At 36.8% G+C, this 14,965-nt stretch overlaps 1 protein-coding gene across 1 annotated transcript in view; it reads left to right on the forward strand.

Annotated features, from left to right (window-relative positions):
* The first annotated feature begins 7,438 nt into the window (after positions 1-7,438).
* The window catches only part of LOC122067713 (ABC transporter C family member 3-like), a 13,372-nt gene continuing 5,845 nt past the window's right edge, over positions 7,439-14,965 (forward strand). Inside the window, exons 1-4 of the mRNA XM_042631553.1 lie at positions 7,439-9,400; positions 9,761-9,847; positions 9,931-10,578; positions 10,685-10,849. Coding sequence (XP_042487487.1) covers positions 7,466-9,400; positions 9,761-9,847; positions 9,931-10,578; positions 10,685-10,849 — 2,835 coding nt within the window. The 5' untranslated portion in view covers positions 7,439-7,465. The remainder of the gene's footprint in view (positions 9,401-9,760; positions 9,848-9,930; positions 10,579-10,684; positions 10,850-14,965) is intronic.

Below are 14,965 nucleotides of genomic sequence, written 5' to 3' on the forward strand. Positions count from 1 at the left end.
TTTTTTTTTTTTTTTCAATCATTACATTCAGTTACTCTGGATTGATTTTGTAATTTCTACCTGATATACCATATATATACACCGAGCACATGGACCAACCGCTAGTCATGTGCTCGTGCATGTCCCACCGAGCACATGGACCAACCACTAGTCATATGGTCATGCATGTCACACCGAGTACGTGGACCAGCCGCTGGTCACAGGGTCAAACATGTGACACCTCACCCTCATGAGTCAAACAATGGTCGAGGGGGCCATGATGCCTCAAGCACTCCCAAGGCCCCCTCATACCCCATTGATTGATGATCCCTCAGAATGACTAACCATAGTTAGATGGTTTCTTTACTCCAAGTCAATAACACCATGGTAAGGTTTACTTGACCATCAAGCAATTAACCATCATTGTCCCTGGTCGAGTTAGTTGTTAGAGCGCCTAACCATGGTTTGGTAGACCGTTAAAGAAGGATTAATTTGGGTTGAGTTAGCCGTTAAGATATGGTGCCAGGTTGACAGCCCCAGGTTGATCTGATCTTATAAGAGAGAGACACGTGGAGATGCTCTAAGGAAGATGGACCAATGAAGTGAGGACCCTAACTTTCTATATAAGGAAGACACTCCCTACCACAAGTAATACTCTCAATTGTCTGAATAACCTTATTAAGATGATTACCCTAAGGTCTAACTTGAGCATCGGAGCCTGGTCCTCTAGCCTCATCCAGGCCAGCAACTAATCTATGTTGTGCAGCAAATTGGGACCGAGCACTAACACTACCGATTTCATAAAACCCCAATTTGAAACTAAAATGATAAGAATTCGATTCAATTTGAACCGATTCAACCTGAACTTTAACACCCTTTATCATTAGCATTTGAATCCAATCAAGAGATGATATTCCATCTTTAGACATACTTTTTTTTTTTTTGGAAAATAATTTTAGCTACCTAATTGCATGCCTCTATGCCTAAACATTGAGGTGGTAAAAAGACCACCCTACCTTTGGTTGGATGCTTGTGTGTCTCCCGAGACTAATCCATGCTTTTTGAACACAATTGGTGTTAAAAGACATCAAATTAAATACCAATTAGTCATTAAATTGAATTATATAATATATATTTTTTATTATACTCAGTCGTCCTTTTCTCCCTTATTAGCTGGATTTAAATCGGTCACATCATCCATCCTAGTGCCAGAAAGAAGAGAGGAGACACAAATGCCTTAGTAAAATCCTTGGATAAACTATTCTAGTTCTTTGTTCAATGTTTGAAATTTAAAAAGACAAAGAAAAACATTTAGTAAATTTCTTTTGAGCAGAAGTCAAAAGCTTATCTCAGCTGAATTAAGCCTTATCCCAAATCTTAAGAAGGTAAGGTCAGCCATATATTTTTTTTTTTTTGAAAAAAGAAAAAAACTTGTCTTGTTGGCACACTAATCCATGGAACCAATGAGATAGTGTGCGCTAGTATCTTTAGTGTCCTGAGCACGTGGGTCACGTAGACTTTTATCAACTTTACCCCCCAATTGTGGTAACAAAACAGGATTTTCTTGCAAATCTACATCATTTAGCTTTAGTTAATTAATCACATTAATGATTCGTTTCATTAATATTTTGTTTTTGTCAAAACTTTAATATTTTGTTTGCCACTTGACAACTTGATATCAATCTTCATTAATGACAAAAGGCTCCATTTGATGGGTTGAATTGAAAATTTATTATAATAGCTAGACCTCACTAAAGACGGTTCTCTTTATAAACCCTCAATTTAATCTCTAAACGAGAACTAAAGTGACTAATCAGTGACTCAGCATCAGACACTTGTTTGGTCTTTTAGTTTTTATTTATTTATTTATTTTATTTTCCTAGATACCAGTTGATGACAAAAACTGCATAAGATAATCTCATCCTCACGTTCCATCTGAATATCTTATAATATTTATGATATGTACATGTTTGGTGTCAATTGATCGGTTTGATTTGAATCAATTTTAATTGAACTGAATCAATTTTGGATCAATCCAGAACCAAATCGCAGAGGAATTTTTCAATTTCAATTTTAGTATAGTTTTTTATTTTTTATTTTTTAGTTGACTTTTAATCGGCTATTATTACAATTGGTCCGATCCGGTTTTGGGTTTACACGTATACACAAGGAAATTAATGGAAAAATCCAGGATTTTTTGGGTTTTCGGTTCATATTGGGTAATATGGGTCCAGTCTCGAATTTAACAGATTTGATCTGGTTTTGATTTTGATCATTGGATTAGATTGGTCCGGTTCAGTTTTGTTTCTACCATTCCATAAAACCCCAATCCGAAATGAAATCGGATAAAGATTAAGTTTTATTCTATCCACGCTTTATCGATTGATTTTTTAACTGTCCAACAAGGTCTCGTTCTCTCAAATTTTGCACATGCTAAAGTCTTGTGCACTGAATATGCCTAAACTGGTTCAAACTAAACTTTGAAAGCCTTATCATAATGCTTTAATCAGTTCACTATTCTTTGTAGTTTTTACATAATGCAATTTTTTTATGTAAAGTGGAATTTTTTTTCCAAAAAAAATAAATTTAGATGTTTGATTGCAAGGGAAATACATTTTACATGTGAAAAAAATTTCACTTAACTATTAAAATTTTCCTTTTTATTTCCTCACCAAAATAGGAAGAAAAAAAAAAAAAAAACCCTACTCTCATGATCTCTCTCCCACTCTCGTAACTCTCACACCGCTCATGATTCTCAACGATCTCTCTCTCTATCTCTCACGTGACTCAATTGGGTTTGTTATGACCAAAAGACTTTGAGTTTGAGCCAGATGGGGCATTACTGACCTATTAGATTTGTTTTGACAAAAAAACTTTTGGAATGGGTCTTTCAGTCGTTATCACTTGTGATCTATTACTGTTTTCATTGTGATCATCTTTTATATTATTTTAAATATTTATATATGCTGCATTCATTTGATATATAGAATGAAATGGTTTATTTGGTTAGTGATAGAACATAGTATCTAATGACATTTGGTTTGATTTGGTACAGACCTTGAATGACTTGATTCACATAACCAATATAAATTTTGAGGAGCTGGGTGGGTTCTGGATTGAAAAGTACTCTTTCCCCCTCCCGTCCTTCTCTTTTGAGAAGTTTTGTTGGATTATTAGTTTTTTAAAATTTTACATCTATTTTACATCAATATTACATCCAACCAAACAACTATGGTAAATTAATTTCACTTCCCTTCTGTTGCAACCAAAATACTCAAAAGGGAAAAAAAATTGCTTTACTTCTCTTCACTTCACTTCACTTCACTTCACTTCACTTCCCTTGCAACCAAACGCAGCCTAAAGGAAGAATCTTTGTTGCACTTTTAAGCAAAACAGAAAATGAATTTAAGTCCACCCAACGTTCTCGGATTCCCAAACGAGGCTTCCCTAATATGTGGGCTAGACATTAAGCATGAAAGACTAGCCCAATTATTATTAAAAGACACTGGGCTCCAGTATGGGTCATGGACCTTAGTTATGACATAACGCACTTCAGCCCAACTTACCTCCTAAACCTACCTAGCCAGCCCAATTACTCGGCCAAATGAACCAGGTTAACATTTTTTCCTTGGAATAAGTCCAATTCCTCCACTCTTGATAATAGAATGTCACATTAGCTTATTGTTGGGTGCTATGTTTACTATACTGCAGTTTGTTTAGATATTATACTTTGTGGGTAAACAACAACTGTCTAGCGTAATTGGTGAGGCTGTGATAAACTCTATGAATTTCGAGTCAAATTTTCAAGATAATTTGATTCGGAATTGAATCAGAATCGATCAATTAGTTCCAAGTTTTAAAACCTTGAGTACAGAAGGACGAGAATTGGTGGGTACCGAGGGAGAAAGGATGGGTGGGTCTTATACAGTTGTGGCTACAATTGGGGTGGGTTGGGTCATATTTTTTAGAACCCAACCCTAGGTCCCTTGTTTAACTCAAGTCCAGCCCAGCCCTACAAGCCTAGGCCTTAAATAGCCTGTTTTTAAATCAATGTATGATATTATCATCTATGATTATATAGGAAAAAACAGCCTAAAAAGTAACGTGACCTCTATGCCCAAACTCAATGGAAGCAAAATGATCATGTCAACCATCGTAAAAAGTGAAAATTTTATCCCTAATTGATGCTTCTACAAGTATTCTCATTGACCAACATGCTAGTATAGGGGTCATGTTACCTTTTAGGGTACTCTTTCCCATATAATATACAGGGTCAAGCTCAGCAAGAGGAAACATGCTACAGTAACAAGCCCTATAAAGGATTTTTGAACCTATGATGGTGTGATAAAACTTCTTTTGCACGGTAGAGGAAAACTTTACCCTTATTTGTGATTTAAGAAGAGGTGAATCAACACATCAAATCACTAACTGGTCAAATTTGCCCATGAAATTCAAGTGATAAATGTTTCAAGTCTCCTACCCCCATACCTATCTGCTTTCTAGCATAATGACATGTTAAACATTATGCCTTTTATAATGGCAGGAAATGGGACAATTGTTACATCCTCACATGTACGACTAGGAGATCATACGTACAATAGATCCAAGATCATCGTGATCCCTATGTCTTGGATAACACGGATCCACAGCTTTCCTATTATTCAGGAAGTATATGCTGACCACCACTTCTCTATTTCTCAGGAAATAAGGACTTGTGAGGCAAACTTATACACAACCATTTCCTTGGTAAATTAGAAATGCTCCCCCTCCGTTCACCGATAACTCATCCAGATGCTTCCATGTTGAGTTATTTAAGCGACCAGAAAAGGCCACGCACTGTCCGAGATTCTTTCAAGAGGTGCAGGAAAATTTTTTGGTTCATTGAAGAAGTTCACGAAAGTAGTTAAACATTCACCACCCAGAATCCAAAAACACTGGATAATTTGAAAGCGTCTTCTTCAAGGTTCTCTCTCTCTCTCTCTCTCTCACCCATGTGGGATTTCTGTTTTGCTCAGGTTCTGTTGAGATGGATTGAGGTTTTGTAATGTCGACAAGCTAGCTAGGTGTAAAGGTTTAAAGTCGATACTTCATAGGAATGAAATTGAGAATGGGAATGCATATCTAAAGACATTTTTGAAAATTCCAGGATGCATTCTAGACACAGAATGCATTCTGAAAATGCATGTCAAACACAACGTAAGGTTCTAATTGCTTCAAGAAAAAAAAAAAAAATTTCTAGAAAATTATTGTTATTTTTCATAAACTATATTTATTTCTATCATTTGTTATATATTCTAATGGATTTTGTTTTGGTAGAAAACTTGTGATCATCAAATGTTTTTTTCTTCCATTTCCTCCTTTCTTATGTCCTGAGCTTAAGTGAGAGATTTATGAGTGTTGTTTCGTGTTAACAAGACCCTTTTAGGAAGGACTCATCAGTGATATTTCAAATATTGACCTCATACGGGCTGGCACCATTTTGAATCATTTCTTTCCCATGCAATTCTTGCTCTTTTCATCACCTTTTTTCCTCCATGGATGAGGCAAAAAGAGCTCCACAACCTCTTCATTATTATTTTTTTGGTTACTTCTCTTTTCGTTCCTGCCTATATCTGACTGTAGGCTACACCAGATTAGCAGGGATCTTTCTCCTTTTTTTTTTTGACACGTTTGGTACCATCAAGGATATGAACATATAAAAATATTTTTTGTTGAAACAAATAGTTTGTTATCATCTTATGTTGATCAAGATGTTTGTCTTTTGAGTATCAATGGTTAACAAGAGGTTTAAAAATGGAACCACTTGCTATAAAGTTATGTTTAATTAGTTGTGTTCCTTCTTTCTACCTTCTCTCTCTCCACCAAGCCTTGTACCTAGACTCAAATGTTGCACACCATATTAAATCACTATTGAAGCTACAAGGAGGCTGGTAACTAAAGAATTTCTCATATCCATTTTTCTTTCATAGTTTTAAAGAAGCTTTATCATAGTTTTAAAGACTTTAGGTGGTTTGTAATATCATGCTTCCATTGTTGACTAATGTGATTGGATAGACTTTAGTCTATTCCTATTCCAAGGGCTAACTGGAAATTCATGTGCAATAGACTTCTAATAGTAGTCTTGCATAGTATAAGTCAAAACTCATAAATAACAGCAGTGTAAGCATAACTTGTTGGATATGTTTAACCCAACATAACTAGTAGCTATTGTATATAATAAATGAATTTGCATTGGTCGTATGAAATGGAATGAAATGAGTGAATTAACTTGGTGAATTACTCAACTAGTGATTGATTTATAGATAAAATCAGATTGAGTCTGGTAAGTAGTAATATTGTGTCCTTTGGATTTTCTCCACTCAATTTCGATGATCATCAAGCTGCCATCAATGGCTTGGTAAAGTTCTTGCAGAGGCTACTTTTATCAATATTTGACAGTTCTATTCATAGGTTAATTATGTTGCTAATTAATAGTGTTTTCATAGTCACATTATTTGGAACTTCGTATATGGATTTGGTAATTTGGAAGTACAATTTTTATGTTTCTTCTTATTTCGCTATAAAAATCTATATAATGCATTACTTGGTGTTCTTATGGTGTAAAATTATATGCCTTGCCTTTTCTCCAGTTGATTTCCAAATATTTGTTGGTTTATTTCATCTCAAATTACTCTGTTTCTATTCTCTCCATTAAAATTCTTGATTGAGCATGGGCTAAATCATATATATCTTCCATTTTTATTTTTCTATAAAAATTTGTCAACTCTCTTGCTTTTTTATCTAATTTTCAATCATTTCTATCTTGTTGGTTCATTAGCAGGTTCAGCTACATCGAAGGGTGATATTGAGACTCCAATATTGATTTAAGTCTTCCTGGGATATACAGGGTGGAAAGTATATAGATGCTAGAGCTTCCACAACATTTTACAAGGGGGCTTGCATCAATTCAAATTGTGGTAAAGTTGATAGAATTTTTATTCTTTCTACCCGAGTAAAGCCACTAAATTATAAATACAAGAAAATAAAATTTGCAAACATGGATATTTTTGAAGAATCAAAGAATGGTATGAATATTTGGATTTTTTTTCCGCAGTCTTCTACAATCATTTTCTTGCACGGGTTTTCTGCTTGTTCACACCTCGTTTTGTTATTAGTCTTATGCATTTGTTGGGCTTGCAAGAGGCACACAATGCCGATTCTTGAAAATTCAAAACCAGTGTTGAAGAATACATACTTTTTACACTATTGGCCAGCCCTTATATCTTGTATTGGTTTGTCTTTCTGTAATCTTTTTCTATGTGTGTTAAACTACCTCTCTGGGTATGGAGGTAGATGGCTTGATCTAAATCTTTTTTCTGAATTGGATTTCACACTTAGAATATTCACTTGGTTTTTGATCTCTGCTTACTTACACATTCAGTTTTCCCATTCAAGTGAGTATAGGTTCCCGATTCTACTAAGGATTTGGTGGGCTTTCTATTTTCTAATGTCTTGTACCTATGTTGTTATACATTTTGGCTTGTATTGGAAACATTTTCCTATACCATTCGTGATATGGGTCTCCGATGCTATATCCATTATTGCTGGGTTTTTGTTTAATTATGTTGGGTTATTTGGCAAGAGGCAAGAAGTTGAAGATCCCCATCTTTTGGAGTCTCTTTTGAAAATTAGTTCTAGTCGAAGCAATACTGATGGCAGACAAGGACCAAGTGTCAGTGGAGAAAATGTCACTTCTTATGCAAATGCCAATCTTTTTAGTATTTTTACTTTCTCTTGGATGGGCCCTCTGCTCGCACTCGGGTATAAAAAAACACTAGACCTTGAAGATGTTCCTCAGCTTTCCAATTGTGATAGTGCCAAGGTGGTCTTTGCTTGCTTTAGAAATAATCTTGAATCGGATAGTAATGGCAGTGATAATGGTGGTAACGTTACCACACTCAAGTTGGTTAAGGCATTGATTCTCTCAACATGGAAAGAAATTCTATGGACGACTCTATTCTCCGTTGTATGCATAGTGGCTTCTTATGTTGGACCATATCTTATTGATCCCTTTGTAATATATCTCAATAGCTCTCGGAAATCAAAATATAAAGGCTATGTGCTAGTGTTTACTTTCTTTCTTTCAAAGCTCATAAGGTGCCTCACAGAAAGGCATTTGTTCTTCCAATTACGAAAGATGTCAGTTAAGGTCCGTGCTGCATTGTTTTCAATAATCTATAAGAAGAGTCTCAAAATTTCAAGAGAATCAAAGAAAAACCACACTAGCGGGGAGAACATTAATTTGATGAGTGTTGATGTTGAAAGGATTAGCGTTTTCAGCTGGTACATGCACAATGTATGGAGAGTGCCTGTTCAGTTTGTTTTGGCATTGCTATTCTTGTACAATAGCTTTGGGCTCTCTTCATTTGGAGCTTTTATTGCCATAATAATTTTTTCATTAGCAAATGGTCCACTGGCAAAACTACAGGAGAAATTTCAAGGAGAATTAATGGATTCAAAAGATCGACGAATGAAGGTGACATCTGAGGCTTTGAGGAATATGAGGATTCTCAAGCTCCAGGGCTGGGAGATGAAGTTCTTGGCTAATATAATTGAGCTCAGAAACGTTGAAACAAGATGGTTAAAAAAGTTACTTTATTCATCAGCTATGATTTCCTTTGTCTATTTATCTGGTCCCATGTTTGTATCCATGGCTACTTTTGGGTTTTGTATGCTTATGGGAAATACACTAGGGTCAGGGAAGATTCTATCTGCATTAGCAACATTTGAGATATTACAAGTGCCCATATGTATTCTCCCAGTCACAATCTCCATGGTAGTTCAAAGTAAAGTTTCCCTCGACAGGATAGCTGCATTCCTCTGTCTCGACGATCTTCATATGGATATAGTAGAAAAGCTTCCAAGAGATGGCACCGAGGTAGCAATTGAAATTGTCAAGGGAAATTTCTCCTGGGACCTTCATTCTCCTAATCTTACCTTAAATGATCTTAATTTCCAAGTATGTCATGGTATGAGAGTGGCTGTTTGTGGTTCTGTTGGGTCAGGCAAGTCAACCCTACTTTCATGCATATTGGGGGAAGTTCCGAAGGTTTCTGGAGTCGTTAGGTTGAATGGGACGAAGGCCTATGTTGCACAATCACCTTGGATACAGAGTGGTAAGATAGTAGATAATATATTGTTTGGTAAGGAAATGGATAAAGAAAAGTATGAGATGATCCTTGAAGCATGTTCATTAAAGAAGGACCTAGAATTATGTGTTTTTGGGGACCAAACTATTATAGGAGACAGAGGGATCAACCTGAGTGGTGGACAAAAGCAAAGAATTCAGATTGCGCGGGCTTTGTACCATGATGCGGATATTTATCTGTTTGATGATCCTTTTAGCGCTGTGGATGCTCATACAGGAACTCATCTATTTAAGGTAGCTACACAATGAGCCCTACTTCCAAAGCTTTCCTTGATGCAATTAGTTTGAATCTCTACATTTCATCACTTACATCACAATTTTGTTCACCAAAAAGTAGAGTTCCATTTAAAAATTGACATAGGAAGAATGAAACCATGGTTGTCTAAACAAACAAGGCAATCAAAAACATGATATTGAATGATAAATGTTTTTTCATAAAGCTGTGATTTGATATTGCTTATTTTTATTAAAAAAAAAAAATTATATTAGTATGTATAATTATTTGGCCCTTTTAGGTAATATATATATATATATATATATAGATATATATATATATTTTTTAGTGTCTAATGTGAAATCTAAACTTTGTGACAGGAGTGTTTGATGGGAATTTTGAATTCAAAAACCGTTATTTATGTTACTCACCAAGTAGAGTTTTTATATCGGGCTGATCTAATCTTGGTGAGAATGTGTCACTCTTATTTCTAGACTTTAAGTCTTCCAACCTGGTTTAGAGTGATTATTTACCTACTCTCGTTTGGCAGGTCATGAAAGATGGAAGGATTACTCAAGCAGGAAAGTATGACGAAATTCTTAGTTCCGGAACTAACTTTATAGAGTTAGTGGGTGCACATAAGAAAGCTTTGGCAGGTTTAAGTTCTATTGGAAATGGGGTTGCTTTGGATAATTTAATGAATGGTGATGAAGATGATAATATATGCGAAGAGCAGAATATTCAAGTTGATGAAGAAAAGGAACCCAAAAACTACAAAACAGAAAAACTAGATGGATCAGAAGGACAACTTGTACAAGAAGAAAAGAGAGAAAAGGGTGGAGTTAGATTTTCACTCTATTGGAAGTATATTACTGCAATACATAAAGGGGCCTTTGTACCGTTGATATTGCTAGCACAAATTCTTTTTCAGATTCTCCTAATAGCTAGTAATTGTTGGATGGTGTTGGCTACTCCTATTTCAGTAGATTCGGGACCTCATGTTAGGGGATCCACTCTCATGATCATTTATGCTGCTTTGACCCTTGGAAGCTCTCTTTGTGTCCTTATAAGGTCGATGCTCATTGTAGTTGTTGGATACAAGACCGCTACCATGTTGTTCCAGAAAATGCATTTTTGCATTTTTCATGCTCCTCAATCATTTTTTGATTCCACTCCAGATGGAAGGATTATAAATCGGGTTCGTAAATATACTTAATTACTTTTGGGGATCCAAACTATCTTGTTTGATCACCATAAAAATTACTATGATTATAAATTTTAAATAACTCTATTTTTATATACAGGCTTCCATGGATCAAAATGTAGTTGATACCTCTATTCCACTTCAAATGGAAGAACTTCTTGTGTCAGTCATAGATTTTCTGGGAACTATTGCAGTAATGTCACAGGCTGCATGGCAAATGTTAATAGTTTTTATTCCAATGACTCTGACTTGCATTTGGTACCAGGTAATTCTATTTCCACTTCTTCTGATTAAAATTTCAAATCAAACTCTGCCATATATATATATATATATATATTTTATGGTTAATCAAACCGTAATACAAGTTGGTTTAAGCTTTATTTGATTAGTGAATTATAAATTTTCTTTGTTTGCACAAACAGTGATATAATGGTGGGTTCATAAATGCTTGGGTGTAAAAGTTGTTATTTAAATCTTTATATTTTTCTTGAATTTAGAAATAATATACACTAATCACATATCATATATTTTAGTGCTAATTAAAACACAATTGTGGTCTTTTGCTGCTCGAAATTGTATAAGAAAAAAGGCCCAGACAAATCCAATGTTATTAAAGTGTAAAATGCACCGAAGGGTACATGGTTATTCTTTGGATATGCATAAAATATATTAGATATGTATAGATAAAAATATAATATTGGATCTTTGGGAATGCCCAAGTGTTCTACATATTAGAGCTATTGGCTCACATAAAAGAAAGCATATAAGGGTTAGAGGAGCGATGGCTAGGCTAGGGATCACAAGAAACTTCTGATCCGTTCATCATGTGATCGACGCTTCTTGGAAGACAACGGAGATCTGGATGGCTAGGCTGGGGATCCGTTCATCATTGGGGAGCCTCATCTGATTCCTAATAGGATTCTACAGGTTCCATGATATATTGAAGATGCACCAATCCCGCTAAGAGTTGAGGAACCAGTCCCACTTTCTATTCTCAACTAGGAGCATCCTAGCTCTTATGCAGTGGCAGTGGGTTCTGGTAAGTATGTGGAGGGGATTGGGAACGGTTCTTATGCGGAGGCAATGGGGGGAGGTTCTTTACCATACATTAGGATCCTACAAGCAGCGTATTTGGGACAGATGAACAAACATAAATTCTCACTGCTTAGCCAGGTTAATTTTCCACTGACCACGATGGACCAGGTTCGCTTTGTGGTCCAGTCATGATCATTAAAGGAGGAGGTCCATCTGAAGTCCTTGGGTAAGGGCTTTGTCCTCTTTCGCTTCTGCTTTGAGGCAAAGATGATGCAAGTGTGGAAGAGAGGTCCAGTGCACTTTGATGGCCAGTTATTGTGCTTCCAACAATGGTGGCCAGAATTTAAAGCGGATGAAAATGATACCACTCACATGCTAATGTGGATTACCTTACCCAAGAGTACTGGTCATGAGGAAATTCTTCTCTATGGCTAAGGTTGTGGGAAGGCCTATTGCTATCGATCGACGCACAAGGGACTCCCACTTTGGTCACTTTGCGCGTGTTTGTGTAGATTAGATGACTTGTAACATAGGGTAAAGAAATTATACGTGGAACGAGAACATCTATACTCTGATGCTTTATTTATCTTCAAGCAAGTGGTTGAGTTCGTAGACCCTCCCTCTCAATGTGTGGTTTGTTATCAGTACAGATTCTTGTGGTGGAACACAAAAAAAACGTGAGAGTGGCCCTTTTGTTCGAGGGGCTACATATGTGGATCAACAGGAAACTCGACCCCGCCAGAGACAGACATGAATGGCGGCCAAGGGTCGTGCAACCAGCAGTGGAAGAGGTCCATCCAATATTGGATGGGAGTGATCATTTGGCCACGAGAATGGCAACTACTACTGTTGTTGAGCCAAATATGGAAACTTCCGAGTGTATTGATCCGGTTTCTAATTCTGACATTCCTTTGAATAATAAAATAGTGGGTAATATGGAAAATATTCCATGTGAAAGGATTGAGGAAGGTGCTGGAGATGTTACCTTTTCTAACCCCTCTACTACATCCATGGATTTAGTGGATCATGATGGTGCAATGGGCTTGAATGGTGCGACTGAGATTGAGGGAAGGCTAGAAATTGTCTTGGATGCCATCCCATTACCAGCTCCCATTCCAGTACAAGCAATGCCATCTAGGAGTATAAGGAGTACAGATTCTGGGCTTTCTACGATGATGGTGGATGTTAGGACACAGGTCGTTTGGCAATTGTGCACTATGACCTATTAATGCCAGAAGAATGTCACAACATAATACATGTATCTGATGATAGAAAATTTACATATGCATGAAGCTGAGACTAGCGCCCATGGTGCTATGAAAAAGAAAAGACGTGGAAATGAGCTTGCCATTGTACATGATGAGGCATTAAATTAAGCTCCTAGAGAAGGCGATGGTGAACGTCGCACAACCCGCAGCTCTAGATCGAATCTCCAATGAAAGGAATCTATTGGAATATTCGTTGAGTAGAAAATAGGCGTGCAAGACCAGAAATTTGTTTTCTTATCAAAGAGCATGACCCTTCTTTCTTTTGTTTAGCTAAGCTAAAAGTAACTTTAGATAAGTGCCCTTCCAAGTTTCTTTCTTCTTTGGGTTACTGTTCTGATTTTATCTCTAATAATAGAAGTGATGCAATTCCAAATATATTGTTTTTCCGGAAGGAGGGTATCAATGCCCTATTGTGATTTTGTTATTTGATCAGTATATTTATATGCATTTGGAGGTGATGGGGATGAAGTGTTTCATATTTGTTGTTCATACGAATTGCTTCAAATCAACACAAAGGCAATTATGGAGCGACCTTTGTGCTATTTCGGGTTCTATGCAACCTTGGATGGTCATAGGTGACTTCAATGCTTATTTTTATGCTCATGAGAAGAGGGGTCTTGGGAGGTTTAATGTTGGCTCTGCTGAGGAATTTGCAGCTTTTATTGAGGCATCTTCCCTTTTATCCCTGCCTACTGTTGGTTGCAAGTTCACATGGTCAAATAACAGAAGAAGTTTAATGTTTGTGTTGTTCAGGATTGTTTCTTGTGTAATGACGATTGGATGAACAATTTCCCTGGGTGTTCTCAAAGGGTTGTTCCTAAAGGGTACTCTGATCACTCGGCCATTGTGGTGGATAGCAAGGTGGTGCCTAGACCTCAAAATACCCCTTTCTGTTTGAATCGTTTTTGTACTGAGCATGATGACTTCATCGACTTTGTGCGATCTTCGTGGGAGGTGACAATGCATCGACCACGTTTATTTGTTGTTTCTTAAACCTCAAATGGTTGACGGGCCCTATTCAAGCCTGGGCTAGACTACCTTCCCTCACATTGATCAAGAAGTGTCCAAGCTAGAAACAAGTTTGGATGATGTAATGAAGGAGATTAAGGTATTTGGTATAAATGATGGTCTATTTGATAAAGAACAGGCGAACAGGCAATCAAACGTTTGGACCATGAAGTGGTGCTTCAGGAGAAGCTTTGGGCAGCGAAATCAAGGCAAATCATGGGGATTGTTGCTCAAAGTACTTTCATCTCTCTACTAAAATGCATAGGGCCAAGACTATCATTTGCGAGTTGCACATAGATGATGGATCTTTTCACAAGGATGTTAATAATATTGGTAATAAGATGGTAGAGCACTTTCAAAGATTTTACAAAAAGGGACCTCAGTTTGGGATGATGTGCTGCTAGATAATATCCCTAACCTTGTGTCTGAGGAAGACATTGAAATGGTGATTGCAATTCCTTCTCGAGAGGAATCAGGTCTGCTATGCTTCATCAAGATCTTGATAGTGCCCCATGCCTAGATGGCTTCCCTGGTATTTTTTTAAGAGTATGCTGGGATGTTGTAGGTTTAGATGTTGGCACTGCAATCTCTAAGGTCAGGAATGCAAGGAGAGTTAGCCAATTTCGTCCAATATGTCTTGGTAATTTTGTTTTTAAAATGAGTCCCAAGATCTTAGCTACTTGTTTGTCAGGGCTGCTTCCAAAACTCATTTCAGAGGAGGAGGGTGCCTTTCAAAAAGGAAAAGTTATCTACTCCTCTATTGGTGTAGCTTCTGAGCTAACTAATATGATGGGTGAAAAGTGTTTTGGAGGGAGCATAGGGTTAAAGCTTGATGTTCAAAAGGCTTTTGATACATTGGAGTGGAACTTCCTATTTGATGTCTTGGAGAAGTTTGGATTTCACCTCAGATGGATTGACTGGATCTACTAAGCTATCAGCTCTGATTAATGGTGGTTTGACTGGATCTACTAAGCTATCAGCTCTGATTAATGGTGGTCTTGTCAGTTTCTTTGGGGGGGGGGGAGAAGGGTTCTTCGCCAAGGAGACCCTCTTTCTCCCATGCTATTCAT

Source organism: Macadamia integrifolia, unplaced genomic scaffold (genome assembly GCF_013358625.1).
Source record: "Macadamia integrifolia cultivar HAES 741 unplaced genomic scaffold, SCU_Mint_v3 scaffold3077, whole genome shotgun sequence".
In the NCBI taxonomy this organism is placed as follows: domain Eukaryota; kingdom Viridiplantae; phylum Streptophyta; class Magnoliopsida; order Proteales; family Proteaceae; genus Macadamia; species Macadamia integrifolia.